Below are 16,129 nucleotides of genomic sequence, written 5' to 3'. Positions count from 1 at the left end.
AAAGACAAACTACAAAGTGCTATAAGTATAGGGACATTTGAGTGATATTAAATTGTTAGTTTAAACTTCTAATTGAGGTATTATCTGAAGAGGTGTGTTTTTAGTTTGCGGCGGATGTTGTGTAGACTTTCTGCAGTCCTGATATTAATGGGGAACTCGTTCCACCGTTTACGAGCCAGGACAGCAAACAGCCGCGAGCCGGTTAACAAAGACGTGTTATTCTGATTTAACATGCAACTGTCAATTAGGGGGAAAACTTCCTTAAGAGTCCACTTAGGACAGAGTCTAATAGAGAAGAGCCGCATACAGCTGCTGAATGCAGGAAGAACAGCTGGGGGAACATCTGTGATTGTGCGAATGGCTTTTTATAGAAAAACTGTTTGATCATTAACAAGAGTAGATCTAAATATAATCTCATTTGTGTTTCCATTACATGAACTTTATGTGTATTGATATTGTGCGACAGTTTTAGTGTTTGAGGTGAAACCCTGGTGGTCTCTGAGACTCTTACTATCCACACCAGCTCCACGGATCCTCTAAGAGCATGACGTCATGGTTCAAAGGAAGGGATTGGTTAGTGGGCGGGGCTTCAGACAGTTTGATCTGTGATCTCCAACTTAACCTGGACAACAAGAGAAGGAGCTTCATAGAACTGAAACTGAATTAAACCTGCAAACACACACACACTCACACACTCACACACACACTCACACTCACACTCACTCACACTCACACTCACACTCACACTCACACTCACAGTCACACACACACTCACTCACACTAACACTCTCACTCACACTCACTCACTCTCACACACACACTCACACTCACACACACACTCACACACACTCACACACAAACTCACACACACACTCACACACTCACACACACACTCACACTCACACTCACACTCACACACACTCACACTCACACACACACTCACTCACACTCACTCACTCTCACACACACACACACACACACTCACACTCACACACACACTCACACACACTCACACACACACTCACACACACACTCAAACACAGACATGTCAGTTCCTGTCTTTATGGTATGTTCTGGTTTCCCGCCGCCTGTCAGTCGACTGTGTGGGCCGAGCCTCCTCAGGGTTAGTTGCTACAGTAACAGGCTGATACGAGCAGGAAGAAGACAGACAGAGACAAAGGGGGACGGACACTGAGAGAGGACATGGACAGATCCAACAAGATAACTACACCTGAAGAGAACACCTGCAGAAGCAAGTGAGGAAAAGCTCCAGCAGGAAGTGGCAGGTGGGAACAGGAAGCTCTGTCTGGGGGTTAGTCTGTATGTCTGTCTCTCTGTCTCTCTCTCTGTCTGTCTCTCTGTCTCTCTCTCTGTCTGTCTCTCTGTCTCTCTCTCTGTCTCTCTGTCTCTCTCTCTGTCTGTCTCTCTGTCTCTCTCTCTGTCTCTCTCTCTGTCTGTATGTCTGTATGTGAGGTCTACATCTATTTGGCTAGCATAGCATAACAACCGGAAAAACAGGGACGAATGAGTCTGGTGGTTTAGAGTCTCTGGTGGTTTAGAGTCTCTGTTGGATTTGAGTCTCTGGTGGTTTAGAGTCTGGTGGTTTAGAGTCTCTGTTGGATTTGAGTCTCTGGTGGTTTAGAGTCTCTGGTGGTTTAGAGTCTCTGTTGGATTTGAGTCTCTGGTGGTTTAGAGTCTCTGGTGGTTTAGAGTCTCTAGTGGTTTAGAGTCTGTGGTGGTTTAGAGTCTCTGTTGGTTTTGAGTCTCTGGTGGTTTAGAGTCTCTGGTGGTTTAGAGTCTCTGTTGGATTTGAGTCTCTGGTGGTTTAGAGTCTGGTGGTTTAGAGTCTCTGTTGGATTTGAGTCTCTGGTGGTTTAGAGTCTCTGGTGGTTTAGAGTCTCTGTTGGATTTGAGTCTCTGGTGGTTTAGAGTCTCTGGTGGTTTAGAGTCTCTAGTGGTTTAGAGTCTGTGGTGGTTTTGAGTCTCTGGTGGTTTAGAGTCTCTGGTGGTTTTGAGTCTCTGGTGGTTTAGAGTCTCTGGTGGTTTTGAGTCTCTGATGGTTTAGAGTCTCTGGTGGTTTAGTCTCTGTTGGATTTGAGTCTCTGGTGGTTTAGAGTCTCTGGTGGTTTAGAGTCTCTGGTGGTTTAGAGTCTGTGGTGGTTTAGAGTCTCTGTTGGATTTGAGTCTCTGGTGGTTTAGAGTCTCTGGTGGTTTAGAGTCTCTGGTGGTTTTGAGTCTGTGGTGGTTTTGAGTCTCTGGTGGTTTAGAGTCTCTGGTGGTTTTGAGTCTCTGGTGGTTTTGAGTCTCTGGTGGTTTTGAGTCTCTGTAGTTTTGAGTCTCTGGTGGTTTTGAGTCTCTGGTGGTTTAGAGTCTCTGGTGGTTTTGAGTCTCTGGTGGTTTTGAGTCTCTGTAGTTTTGAGTCTCTGGTGGTTTTGAGTCTCTGGTGGTTTTGAGTCTCTGGTGGTTTAGAGTCTCTGGTGGTTTTGAGTCTCTGGTGGTTTTGAGTCTCTGTAGTTTTGAGTCTCTGGTGGTTTAGAGTCTCTGGTGGTTTAGAGTCTCTGGTGGTTTTGAGTCTCTGGTGGTTTAGAGTCTCTGGTGGTTTTGAGTCTCTGGTGGTTTAGAGTCTCTGGTCGTTTAGAGTCTCTGGTGGTTTTGAGTCTCTGTAGTTTTGAGTCTCTGGTGGTTTTGAGTCTCTGGTGGTTTAGAGTCTCTGGTGGTTTAGAGTCTCTGGTGGTTTAGAGTCTCTGGTGGTTTTGAGTCTCTGGTGGTTTTGAGTCTCTGGTGGTTTTGAGTCTCTGTAGTTTTGAGTCTCTGGTGGTTTTGAGTCTCTGGTGGTTTTGAGTCTCTGGTGGTTTAGAGTCTCTGTTGGTTTTGAGTCTCTGGTGGTTTTGAGTCTCTGTAGTTTTGAGTCTCTGGTGGTTTAGAGTCTCTGGTGGTTTAGAGTCTCTGTTGGTTTTGAGTCTCTGGTGGTTTAGAGTCTCTGGTGGTTTAGAGTCTCTGGTGGTTTTGAGTCTCTGGTGGTTTAGAGTCTCTGGTGGTTTTGAGTCTCTGTAGTTTTGAGTGTCTGGTTAATGTGTGGCTGCTTGGCACTGACCTGAGGTCGGGGTGTGAGTAAATGCCGGCTGTAAACAGCTGATCTGGTCTTGGCGCACGGATCCTGGACCAGGTCTGATTTATGTCCGTCTCTTCTGTTTCAGGTAACTGTCTCTGCAGTGGACATGTCTGCGTCCGTCCTCCTGAGCGTCTGTGGCCTCGTGGTCCTCGTCGTCCCGCCCTGCATCACTCAAGGTAGGTCACATGATCACAGCTCCTGCAGGAACCAGACTCCGTTTAAAAGCTTTGAACTTCAGATGAGAACATGAAATATGGAACCTATAATTCATACGTACAGTTATCGTTTCTATAAAAAAGAAACTAATTGAAAAACAGGGAGACGTTTCACTTGGCTGATATAATTGGGGGCGTGGTCTCTTGGATTGTATAGCGCCAAATCATAGTATAAATGATCTCGATGCACTGCACATTAACAAAATGTGTGTAAGACGTCTGGGTCATGTGACTCCGTGAATGATGGTCACTCATTGTTCTCGTCCCAGCTGTCAGTTCCACCGCCGCCCGCCTCGTCTCATGTGACACTTAGCACCTCCCAGCTGTCGTCCCGGTCATGTGACACCAGGAGAACGAGGACGAGTCTGTTGTCTCTGTGAAAACAAACCTCCATCATTCCAGCCGACACCCGATCTACTGCAGCTCCGAGGTCAGGGGTCAAAGGTCATGGTCTAAACATGTATCAACCATTCCTGTGTCTGACCAGGAAACAAAGCATTGAGTCCAGGTGCTGCTGGCAAATCAGTCCAATCAGAAGGAGACGTGAGACACAGGACCATTTTGTCCACGCTGTTTATTGATACACGTTATGACATCAGAGTCGACGCCCTCACGCACTGACAGTTACATCACAACTCTTATGTTTTTACTTTGAGACTTTATCGTCCATTTGAGGAAATGTGTCTCCACAGCCGGTTCAGTACAGATCAACACCAACAGACAGATTTCAACTCCGACAGGAAACAGAAACCCTCCTGTCGGACATGTCACCGCACAGAGGCAGCTTCAAAGTGCTGCTGTGGCAGAGGACACAAAGCTCCTGCTGAACTTCTCTAACCCTAACCCGGACCCTGAACCGGACCCTGACCCTAACCCTAACCCGGACCCTGACCCGGACCCTGACCCTAACCCTAACCCTAACCCTGACCCTGACCCTGATCCTAACCCGAGTGTGGACGGCAGGAAGGTGACGTGGTGGTCGACGGTTTGGTTGATTTTATGTGCGATAGTGAGTGATCAGCGTGTGATGCCTCAGCAGGAGGAGGTGAGGGCAACAGACATTTTACAGGTGTTGTTCCTCAGAGACAAAACTGAGGGTAGTAGCCCCCCCCCCCCACACACACACACACAGCTGTCTGTCTGCTGAAATGCCACGTGGCTCGGCCGCAGCCGGAGGTCAGAGGTTGAAAGTTAATGTCCCACTAGAGACCGTGCACGTGTCGTGACAGCTGAGACAAACGTAAACAGAAAGCATTGCTGCTCTCTGTCCACAGACTGGACGCTACAGTTCAGAGAGTGACGCCTCCATGGCGTCGTTGTTGTGTGACATCAGATGACAGCATCTCTGTGAAGTCACAGTCGATGGATCAAACAGGAAGGCCGACTGTGAGCGGTGTTCCATTGTACGTTTTACAGCGGGACATCGGAGACAACTGGTGTCATTCATTGGTTCAGACAGGTCAAATGTGTCATAAACAGGAAGTGGCAGAGGGATCTGCTATGTTTCTGATCTGTTATTGATTAGTTATTGGTTAATTTAATCTTCCTACAGGAAGAAACTGCAGCTGCAACATCACCAACAGCCACTGTGACGAGTCCAGAGTCTGCAGGTGAGAGCTCCATCAGTCCATCACTGATCAATAACTGCTGATGCCACGATGGTCGGTCCCTGTGATCATGTGACCAGGTGAATAACGGGTTTTCTTCGTGTCCGTCCAGGTGTGACCCCGGCTGGGACGGTGAGCGCTGTGACCGCTGCGTGCCAATGCCCGGTTGCGTGCACGGCTCATGTCAGCAGCCGTGGCAGTGCAACTGTGAGCCGGGCTGGGGGGGGCGCTTCTGTGACAAAGGTCAGACGTTCGTCAAATGTCCTCATGTTTACTGTGTCATATGAACAATGCCCTCTAGTGGTAATGATGGAATGACACTTTCAGACCTGTTCATTTGCTCGGAGCGACCGTGTGAGAACGGAGCGACCTGCGTGATGGAGGACGACGGGGACTTCATCTGCCTGTGTCCTGAAACTTACCACGGCCACAACTGTCAACTGAAGATGGGACCATGTCACCAGAGGAGGTTGGACACTTTCCAGATCAATATATCAGATCAGATCATTATTGATCAAATACTATTCTGATTAACTGTTGTCAAATTATAGATGAACCCAAGTGACCAAATCCCCACATCGTGTTTATCTAGTGATCAGTTGATCAGAGGAGACAAATGTAAAATGTTTCTCACTCTTCAAGATGAAGTGTAGCGCCACCATCAGGCCACAGAGCTTCCATCATCTTCAGCTGTTGCTGTTCTCTGTTGTCATCCTCAGGTCTCCGTGTAAAAATGGTGGCCTGTGTGAAGACGCTGACGGTTTCGAAGCAGAGCTGAAATGTCGCTGTCTGGCCGGCTTCACGGGACCCCGCTGTGAGAGCAACGTGGACGACTGTCTGATGAAGCCGTGTGGTAATGGCGCCACCTGTCTGGACGGCATCAACCGCTTCTCATGCCTCTGCCCCTCCGGCTTCACTGGACGCTTCTGCACCATCAACCTGAACGACTGTGCCAGTCGGCCCTGCCTCAACGCAGGCCGCTGCCTCGACCGCGCCAGAGGCTTCCACTGCGTCTGCCGGGCCGGTTTCACCGGGGCCACCTGCCAGACGCTGCTAAGGAGCCGTGATGCCCTCGAGGCTGGCTTGACAAGGATGGGGGGGGAGGGGCCAGGAGGAGGTGAGGCTAGGAACCATAGGACCAGCAGTAACAGCAGTGGTTGTGACGACCAGCTGTTTAAGGTAACAGTGAGTGAGCGTGGTACTGTTGGACTATCAGATATCCAACTCATCATCCTGTTGATGCTGGCAGCACTGACGCTGGGTGTAGTGGGGCTGACCGCCGCTCTGGTACTGCAGGGTCAGTGCAGGGACTGTGGCCACGCCCCTTGCTGGTCACTGACTTCAGCATCATCAGAACTTAAGAGCAGGCGTCGAGCGCAGCGGGACGAACAGGGCGGTCGCATCAGCTTCCTGAACGCTGCAGAACCAGAGAAGAAGAAACACAACACTGAGGTTGTGTAGATGAGTGGCCGTTCGAGAGAGAAAGGATACACACCACTCTCATGTGAGAACTACACAGTCAAAGGTCAGAGGTCACCTGCATCAGGTTCAGATCTAATTCTCCCAGAATGCACCTGCTGCCAAATGCAAGTCCTCTGTGACACCATCAAATTTAAACCTAAAGCGGGACAGTGGGAGGAATGTCAGCATGATCAGGTCCAGCTCTATTTATCATAATACTACATTACCCATGAGCCTCAGCTGCTGTGTAGGAGGTTGGTACCACACGAAACGTTCAACCAGCCAATCAATGTCGAGCTGCAGCTGTTAAGAAGGTGGAATTTCCAAATATGATTGAGTATGAAGTGGGGGGGTGTGGTTTGGCCCCTAATCAGCAAATCAGAGCACAGAGTTCAGGTCAGGTGACACAACCTGTTTCAATGTAAAACTGAAGAGTTGTGAAATCAGCTGGACGTTAATCACATGTGTATGTTTTATTTTGTGATTTGATATTTTCACTATTTTAGTTTTTTACTCATTAAAAAGATAAATGTGATTTAATACATTATCTGATAATGTCGTCATCTAAGGTTATATGTTCTCTGGATCCACACAACAGCTTCACCTGCAGGTGTGAGCATGCAGTAACACTCTGCTTCACGTGTCGCTCATCATGATTAGCATCCTGTAGAACCCTGAGGCGCTCCCCTGCAGCTCCTCCCTCTCAGTTTAACCTTTCCACCGTCGTGTAAAGTGAAATCAGGGGGAATTGAAGTCCATTGTGTCCGACACTAAAAGATGAATCTGAGTCATAGTTTCTTACGAAGCTGTAAACAGTTTTATTATTGTGACGTCGTTTTTCATCAGAACAAACAGACAGAAAATACATTCATCAGAAACACTCAGTTTCCGTTTACCTGCAGAAACTCCAGGTGACACAATCTTCATCTAAGACACTGATGAGCATCGTCGTCTTTTTAACTTTAAACAGTCAAACTTCATATTTCAGTTCGGTCAGCTGTTTAGACCATTGATCCATCATTCTATTAGACCAACATCCCATCAGCCCTGGGAACAAATAACTATTCTCCACAAGGTGGAGCTGGAGGATTTTTTTAGCCTGAGTTCCTGCAGGTAGCGTTTGTGGGTGGAGCCTAATCACAGGTGAAGTAATTTGGTGCGTTGAGGTTTGGTGCCGCTGCTTGTCTACTCACAGGTGCTACATCAAACCATGCAGTGGTATGTGATAGGCTGCCAGTGATCATGTGATCCGAAAACCCAGGGAAGTGCAGAAACAGACATTCAACCCCCAAAACTACAAACCAATCGAATCAAGTGAAAACAGTCAGTGGGTGTGTCTGTGGGAGGGGTCACATCTCAGTCTCGTCCAATAAGCTCTCACCTAGACCTGATGTCAGGAGGACCATCTGTGGACTGGAGTCTGTGGGTTAGAGAACGACACGTTTAGAGCCAACAAACCACACCTCCTCGTCATGTCACTTCCTGTCCATTGAAACCACTCTCATGGCTAGCTTAGCATTAAGACCAGAAGCAGATCAGTGTCAGGCCGACGACCATGTTAATCTGCTCCTCACAGCTGGAAGTTATTCCCTTTGGACTGTGAGCTGTTTTCCAATCTCCAGACTAAGTTAAGTCGGTGTTGGCGCCCTAAATGTTGGACTTTTACTTTAAATTAAATCAATTCTTAACTTAACTTAAATATGTTGTTTAAATTAATGATGATGTGTGTAACCTGCTCTGGAACCAGGACTATGACCAGAACCTGGACCAGAATCAATGGGAACCACAGAGAACGAGAAGATATTAAACATCACATGTGACATCTGTCCTGGGAGACGGGTCCTCACATGTGTCTCTGAGGTTTCCACCTTCTTCACCTGTTGAAGGTTTCAGTGGTTTGACTCTTGTTGAGGGTGAAGAACAGAGGAGGTCTCATCTGGTTAAAGACCAGGAGACAAACTGTGATTTGTGAATATGGGCTCTACAAATAAAATTTGATTGATTTGACTGATTGATAAAATGTATTATTTAAATATTCTTTTCTTTTCAAAGAACCACAAAGAACGAGATTTAACTAGATCCACACTCGTTATAGGAAACCCCAAACCTCCAACTGTCACAACGCAGAAGCTGGAAAACACCAGACAGATCTGATCCTGAACCAGGTTCATTAGGAGAGAACCAGAGTGTCACTGGACCCACAGACCCAGAATGACATGAACATAGGTTTTGTCTCAGTTCAGGCTCCGCCTCCTTCAGACCGATGGCGCCACAGCAGCCAAACTAGACGTTTCTAACGTTTCCTTCAAATGTCTCCTTCAGTTCAGGAAGGTGGATCCTTCTCGGGCGGACCTGTCCCAGGATTCATTGTGCACCAGTGGCGATGCAACAGGAAATCCTCCTCAGACCAGAAATGTCTCATTGTGGTTCGAACTTTACGGACTCCAAAGGAGGCGGACCCTGAACTGAGAGAAAAGTACAGAATCAGTTTGAATAACACAAGAACACTGATACTACATCAGCAGAACCAACAGTTGACTGATTCTACATTGGTTCTGATCTGGTTCTGTGGAACCTAAACCTGTCTCACTGTCTATGGCCCCGTTCACACCTGGTATAAACATGTGGTTTTTGTCATCCAATCACAAGTGGACAGCTCTAAGTTCATGTGAGAACGTTCTCAGATTGGATTGAGATCCGATCACACCGGACCACATTCAGAGTCTGAGCCACGAGTCCATGTTGTCCTGGGACACGTGAAGTTTCACCAAGACTCAAATGTAACCTTAACCCTAACATAATGATCCATAGTTTCATTAAACTGGTCAAATCTTTCTTCACAGCTGAGATTCATTCACACTCTGCTCACTCGTCTCACACACACACACACACACACACACACACACACACACACACACACACACACACACACACACACACACACACACACACACACACAGTGAGTTGAGATCCAGTCACGAGATGCCGGTGGGGTCACATGATGATACCAGGGTACCTGCCCTACAAAGCTGAGCTGCTAAGCAAAGACATGTGGGAGAGTGAGGGGTTCTTCTCTGGCTCCTTTAACAGCTGCTGTGTATGGGGCCTATGGGACCAGTATGAATAGTAAACTGGGACAAGAGGTGAGAACAGTCAGTAGGGGCGTGGTGTGGAGCAGGGGAGCGCTCAGCCCTTACTGCTTTGGGGGAGCCAAGCGGGGGGCTGGTACTTGTCTCTGATTGGCTGGTACTTGTCTCTGCTTGACAGCAGGTCACTGCTGGGGTTGGCGCGTATTACGAGGGGCGGGGCCTCTCTGTCATCCTCTCCCTCCGAGAGCAGGTCACAGATCTGCTGCTGCAGCTCCGCACTGATGTCGTTCTCCGCCAGAACCAGAACCCGCAGGCAGGTCGGGTAGTTCTCCACCATGTCGAGGAAGACCTGGACCCAGAGACGCATAGGGGTTCAAATATCAACAAAACTTTATTTATACATAACTTCCAACAATGGGCAGAGGTGTTAAGGTCAGTGTCACCCCCTGCTGGACAAACACAGCAACAACACAGACCTGACAGAGTGAGACGTCAACTAACAACAGAAGAAGAGCTGTGATTGGTCGACCTGTGCTGATTGGTTGGTCAGTCCGGTTCCCTCCAGGTCCAACACCTCCAAGGTTCTGCTGGACGCCACAGCAACCGCCAACATCCCTGCTATCTGATCACCTGGAGTCAGAACCAGGATCATTAGAACCAGAACCGTCAAAAAAAAAAAAGGGAGTTGATAGATAATAAACAGGAAATGGATAAATAATAAACAGGAAGTTAACTGATGGATGAACAGGAAGTGGATAGATAATAAACAGGAAGTTGACTGATTACCCAGCAGGTTGTAGTCCAGGTTGAGGACTCGGAGCTGAGAGCTGTGGGCCACAGCGATGCTGAGTCGAGCCCAACCTTTGGAGCTGATTCCTGCGTTAGCGCTGAGTGTCAATTCCATCAGGCCTGCACACACACACACACACACACACACACACACACACACACACACACACACACACACACACACACACACACACACACACACACACACACACACACACACACACACACACACACGGTAGGGTTTTGGTTATTTGCTCTCGAGCTTTCACTCTTATCACATGATCATGCTCCCATACATTTTATTCAGGAGGTTCCTATAGAATGATTTGCTGGTTGCCTCCTGCCTAACCCTGACCCTAACCCTGACCCTAACCCTAACCCTAACCCTAACCCTAACCCTGACCCTGACCCTGACCCTAACTCAACCATGACCCGACACAGGGGTTCGGTGTTGTCTAGGTGGTTGCAAGGGAAATCAGTGTTGCTCCTTGTGGTTGCGGGTTGTTATGAGGCTGAGTTTCCTTTGGTTGCTAACATGGTACCAGGTGTTTTTTGTGTTTTCCTTAAGTGACGTTCAGCTGGTTGTGACCTGACTTTGCTCCATCAGGGGGCAGCATCCCGCAGATCAGACCCAGCGCCTCATCTCCGAGCATGCAGTCTCCTAGATCCAGACAGACCAGGGCCGGGTGGGTCGACAGCGCCAAGTTCAGGGTCACCAGGCCAGCGTCCAGGAGCGGGCTGCCATGGAGACTGGGGAGAGACAAAGTCAAACCAATTACATGGTCCCCAGTGGACCAATCGTCAGGGTTCAGGTGACCTTGACCCTTGAGGAGGGAGTCAGCGAGGTCACTTGGACCATGACGATTGGTCATCACTTGGTCTTGTATTCACAGCCACTGAGATGAGTCAAGCGTTTGATTGGTCCCTGCTAGTCTGCTCACAATAGGGTCTGCAGGGATCGGTTGGTGCTCACGGCGTCGGCCAGGTGTCGAGTTCTGCTGATGCTGGAGACCACGCCCAGGTTAAGGTTGAGCTGGGCGAGCGAGTGAGACTCGGCAACACTGCGACAGATATGTCCAAAGTCACGATCGGAGAGCTGGCAGCCTCGGATGGACAGCAGACGAACGCTGTCCTCCTTCAGACTCTCGCAGATGTCCTGAACCTCGGCCGCTGAGAGCTGCTCCCCTGTGATCTGGATGGAGGCTGGCAGCATCCTGGATGGGACCAGGAGGGCTGGGGGAACCAGGAGCACCAGGAGCACCAGGGGGACCAGGAGCACCAGGAGCACCAGGGGGACCAGGAGCACCAGGGGGACCTGCATGAACATGGAGATTAAGTGTATTTCAAAACATGTTTATTAATGAAGTAGCTGAAATACCTTCCCTCATATCGGTGAACATATTGATCCAGCATGCGATCAATTTATAACCACAACTGCCACAAACATCTATAAGTTTATCGGCAGAGAAGTAATCTGATCTTGAACTTAACTTTTCAATAATTGATTTTCTAACAGCTGATACATGATCAATGAACTCTCACCACAGATCAATCTTTGATTGAATCATTCTAGCTCCTGTAATAGAAATCAGTCAGTGATCGATTATTGATCGGTGCTGATCAGTTTGAGATGATTAACTTAAATATTTAATTATCAGTATTGAAAATGTACTTTGAGCAGCTGATCATTGATCAATATTAAACTGAGACTCTGACTGGTTAAGCTGTGAGCTGATCAATGAACCTGATAAATGATCGATCAGATGACGAGGGAAGGATCGGGACTCTCACGCAATGATGTCATCACTCGCTGCAGACCACGCGACGGTTGTGATAGACCGCGACGTCACAGTCGATCGATCCGGTATCGATCGATCAGCTTCGATGTGAGAGCGGCCGAGGCTGCGTCCGTCGGTCAGAGAGTCCCAGAGAGAGAAGGAGCACAGGAGGTCTCACTCTGAGTGGATTCACTGAGACCAAACATCAGCTTTCATTAAAATAGAAAAGACATATTCATATTCCATTGATAAACAATCATCTCACAACTTTCTTCAGCACTTTGTTTATGATGACGTCACGTGTAAAATATCACATCATCGATAGTTTTTAAGTGAAATAACGTTTCAGAGAATTAAATGCATCCATTGTTTTTCGATATGAACACAAATTGTGAAAACTGAGTAAATGTTTTACAACACTTCTTTTTAAGAAAACTTTAGTTCTATTGATTTTATACATTTTTATTGAACTTAATTCAAATTCGAACCTAAAAATGAAACTGATCAGAGTGGTCCCTCTTCCTCCTACACCATCTTTACCCGTGTGACGTCACAACCCGCTGAGCCTCCTTCTTTGCTGGTGACGTCACGTGGATAAAAGGGGGACTGTAAGAGTATTAATGATTGATATCGATTATTGATTAGTGATCATTAGGTGATGGATCAGCTGATCAGAAACATCAACACGATCACCGGCTGACACTTCCGCTCCGGATTTTCAAAATAAGTCTTATGCGAACGACAAAGAGGAACACACACAGACGCACAAACATACAGACACAGTTTAATAAACCAGTTATTACGTCATATCTTTATATATAGCACAAACATTATAGAGAATTAAGTTTGAATGATTTTATTTACTTTACAATTTATTTAGTCCTTAAATGTGCCTGATTATTTATGATAAAAATCAATAGTGTTACTATTCATATTTAATCAGAATTATTTTTATTTATTCAATTTATTTTTCACATGTCTTTTTAAACCGAATTGGCAGTGCGTTCAGGCACCTGCGGTTTAGGGAATCAAAATCATATGAATCCATAACTGATACACAAAATTAAACAAAAACGACGATTCTTTATCTTTGTTATTTTCTTGATATTTTGTTGTTAATAAAGTTGTTGTTAAAAAAAAACGTCGGACGTCGTGACACACGCGGAAGTGCCTGATCCGCAGCTGCAGCTAGCCGCGGCTAACAGCTACCAGCTAACACTTGCAGCTCCGAGCAGAGAGACGGAAACAGACAGACGGAGACAGACGGAGACAGACGGAGACAGGCGGACAGACAGACAGGTGAGCGTCTGAACGGATGACTCACGTGGAGAATGTTTATAACTGTGACGTGAAAAAACAACAGGAAGAGAAAGTTTCACAACCGGAAACACAGCAGCAGTTAGCTGTTAGCCGCTCCAGATGCGCCAGGTAACACCGCAGTGTTAGCGTATTAACTGATCGGTGTCTCTGTGACCTCTGACCTTTACACCAGATCCGCGTCTCCTCAGGTGTCTAGACCAATCAGAGGCCTTCATCACTAATAATCTGACGGCTGACTGAATGATTGATGCAAGTGACGTCTACAGAACAAAATCTGTTTCTGAGCAAAAAACAACAACAACACACACGTTGCTATAGAAATGATTATTGGAATAGATTAATTGATGAATCAGTGATCACTTCAGAGCAGCTAACATGCTAATATCATGCTAAGAGTATGTGATCACGGACCATAGCTCCTGACGGTGTCAGCTGATCGAGGACTTTGATCACAACCAGAGTTCTTGATAGACAACATGTCTCCTCACATCTTCTACCATCAGGAGCTCCTCAGTTCATCTGCTCCTTAATCTCCATCACACATGATGTAGAAACACTTTAAACATGAAGACACCAACTGGTTCTTCTCATGTAGTGAATCCTGTTGTTGTGTTGTTGTGTTGTTGTGTTCAGTTCCATTAGCATGTGTGTGTCCTGGGAGAGGATCCTCACATGGGACTGAGCTTCATCACTGATCACTAAGTTTCTGTTTGACTTGTGTTGATTTGAGAACAGGAAGTTGATCCTTGTTCACATCTGTGAGACTAATAACATGTGATTGATTGATATAATCAATCAACAAATCAATCAAATTTGATTTGTTTAGCCCATATTCACAAATCACAATTTGTCTCATAGGGCTTTAACATGCTGAGACATCCTCTGTCCTTCAGCCTCAGCAAGAAAAGCTACTAAAACCCTTTTAACAGGTACAAATACGTAGAAACCTCAGAGACACATGTGAGGACCCGTCTCCCAGGACGGACACAAGTCAACAGATGTCAAGTGAAGGAAACATCATCAGGATTAAAGTTTCAGCAGCATTGATGAGGGTAGACATCTTGAAGGATAACTTCAATACCATATGTCAAACAGTCCTGCTGCATCATAGTCTGAGATATAAGACATTAAGAATTAATTAGTTATTGATCAGATTATGTTACAGATTGTTTGAAGTTGAAGAAACAACTCACTTCCTATAGAGGGCAGAACAGGGTGTACAATCTGACTCTGTGGTGCCCCCTGCAGGTGTCTTTGTCTGTGGATGGAAGTGCGGAGCTCCGCCATGGGACCGGAGAGAGTCTTACCGAGCTCCGAGGACGAGCTGGGAGAAAACGAACGTACGGCCAATGGAACGCTGCCGCTTCCGTCGCCGGGAGCCATGTGGAGTGGGGGCCAGGGAGGGGGAGAGGAGGAGGAGGAGGAGGGAGAAGAGTTGGAGCTGAATGGCGAGGGGGAGGAGGAGGGGGGTTATTATTATCAACCTTTGAACCAGGATCCTGAGAGCGTGCACGTCATTGAGGACGCGGAGCCTTCAAACGCTGAGCAGCTGCAGCAGAGGATCGAGGTGAAGTCAATACTGCAGTAAAACTTCTGCATTACCTGTATTAAGTATCAATATTGAAGTAATTATACTCTATTACAAGTTAACAAACGTCTCTTCCAGGTGATGGGCCTCCACCTTCCTGAAGCTCCGCCCCTTGACAGTGATGAGGAGGACGACCCAGAGGGGGCGGCGTCTCTGAGGAGCCGAGCCTCCATCCCCATGGACGCAGGTCGGTCGTCCACGTGTCCTCTACCCTAGTACTGTCATTACTGTGGTTGCTGTGGTAACTGTTGTCATTAAGGACAGAAATATTTGTCTGGTTCTGTTCATTTAAATAAAGCTTTTTAAATAAAAACAAGCTGATCATGACATCACTTCCTGATCTCCACAGACCACGTGGAGCTGGTGAAGAGGACAATGGCAGCGGTGGCCCTGCCGTCACTCGGCGTGCCGGCGTGGGCCCAGGAAATCTCCGACGACCAGTGGATGGACATGGTCCACCACACGCTGCAGAGCCGGCACACCGCCGGCACACCGCCGGCACCCTGCGCCTCAGCCACCATCGGGACATCAGCGGGCCCTGAACGCACCACAACCATTTCAGGGACACTGAAGTAACAGCATGAACGTCACAATAAACTTTATTGATGTCAGACTCCGTGACGAACATGGGGGTGGGGGAGGGGTTACACTACTCAAATTTTATTATTAAGCAACTGATCAATTGATTGGTTGAATAGAATTCTTCGTATGAAATCAGCTGAGAATCGAACTCATCAGTTAATTGATCAGAGATGAGGACCAATAACGTAAATGTATTGAACAGGAAGTTTCCACTGTCATGTTTTCAGAATAAATGTTATTTACTGAACTGATAAATGAAATCAATGACTTTATAGATTTCAAACTCACAAGGTCAAAGCCCCTGATATAACACTGAGCGAATCATGTCTGATAAATATCAGTTGATCAAACCTCATTGCGTTTCTGACATTTTATTTTGAAAATGACTGCAGGTTTCAGACAGGAAATGCTCTGAGGTCACAGGTTGTCCTGACAACTAACATTCCAGGTTTTTTTCTTTGTTCTGGAAAAAGTATTAAATTTTCTTGTTGATAAATGAAATTATTGATTAAATGTGTGATTTTTAGGGTGAAGTGTCATATTCCCACATTTATTAAAATACCTAATGTGTATATGTGTGTGCGCGTG

The 16,129-nt window shown here is 46.9% G+C and overlaps 3 protein-coding genes across 4 annotated transcripts; 2 read left to right on the top strand and 1 right to left on the bottom strand.

The window, feature by feature from the left end:
• Nucleotides 1-945: 945 nt before the first annotated feature.
• Nucleotides 946-7,213, top strand: dlk2 (delta-like 2 homolog (Drosophila)). Of its 2 annotated transcripts, none has more exons than XM_062400602.1 (6): nucleotides 946-1,256; nucleotides 3,198-3,288; nucleotides 4,880-4,937; nucleotides 5,047-5,177; nucleotides 5,262-5,403; nucleotides 5,654-7,213. In XM_062400602.1, the coding sequence occupies exons 2-6, from the start codon at nucleotides 3,219-3,221 to the stop codon at nucleotides 6,393-6,395; spliced, it is 1,143 nt and encodes a 380-aa protein (XP_062256586.1). In that variant the 5' UTR covers nucleotides 946-1,256; nucleotides 3,198-3,218; the 3' UTR covers nucleotides 6,396-7,213. The 2 variants fall into 2 exon arrangements, with proteins under 2 accessions (XP_062256586.1, XP_062256587.1); XM_062400603.1 differs by having other exon boundaries at nucleotides 946-1,286.
• lrrc73 (leucine rich repeat containing 73) lies at nucleotides 7,190-12,665 on the bottom strand. Its single transcript, XM_062400604.1, has 8 exons — nucleotides 12,540-12,665; nucleotides 12,018-12,243; nucleotides 11,215-11,588; nucleotides 10,863-11,023; nucleotides 10,271-10,393; nucleotides 10,014-10,114; nucleotides 9,593-9,833; nucleotides 7,190-7,815 (listed from the first exon to the last, which is right to left on the bottom strand). Exons 3-8 carry the CDS (start codon nucleotides 11,484-11,486, stop codon nucleotides 7,745-7,747), a joined length of 969 nt encoding a protein of 322 aa, XP_062256588.1. The 5' UTR covers nucleotides 11,487-11,588; nucleotides 12,018-12,243; nucleotides 12,540-12,665; the 3' UTR covers nucleotides 7,190-7,744.
• A 541-nt stretch (nucleotides 12,666-13,206) lies between these two features.
• On the top strand, nucleotides 13,207-16,113 carry mea1 (male-enhanced antigen 1). The gene is given in 5 exon segments (XM_062400601.1): nucleotides 13,207-13,350; nucleotides 14,620-14,938; nucleotides 15,038-15,146; nucleotides 15,309-15,451; nucleotides 15,454-16,113. Coding segments are annotated over 4 exon segments (603 nt in total). The 5' UTR covers nucleotides 13,207-13,350; nucleotides 14,620-14,635; the 3' UTR covers nucleotides 15,502-16,113.
• The last annotated feature ends 16 nt before the right edge of the window (nucleotides 16,114-16,129 follow it).

Source organism: Platichthys flesus, chromosome 12 (genome assembly GCF_949316205.1).
Source record: "Platichthys flesus chromosome 12, fPlaFle2.1, whole genome shotgun sequence".
Lineage (NCBI taxonomy): Eukaryota > Metazoa > Chordata > Actinopteri > Pleuronectiformes > Pleuronectidae > Platichthys > Platichthys flesus.
This window is presented reverse-complemented; position numbering and strand designations above follow the sequence as displayed.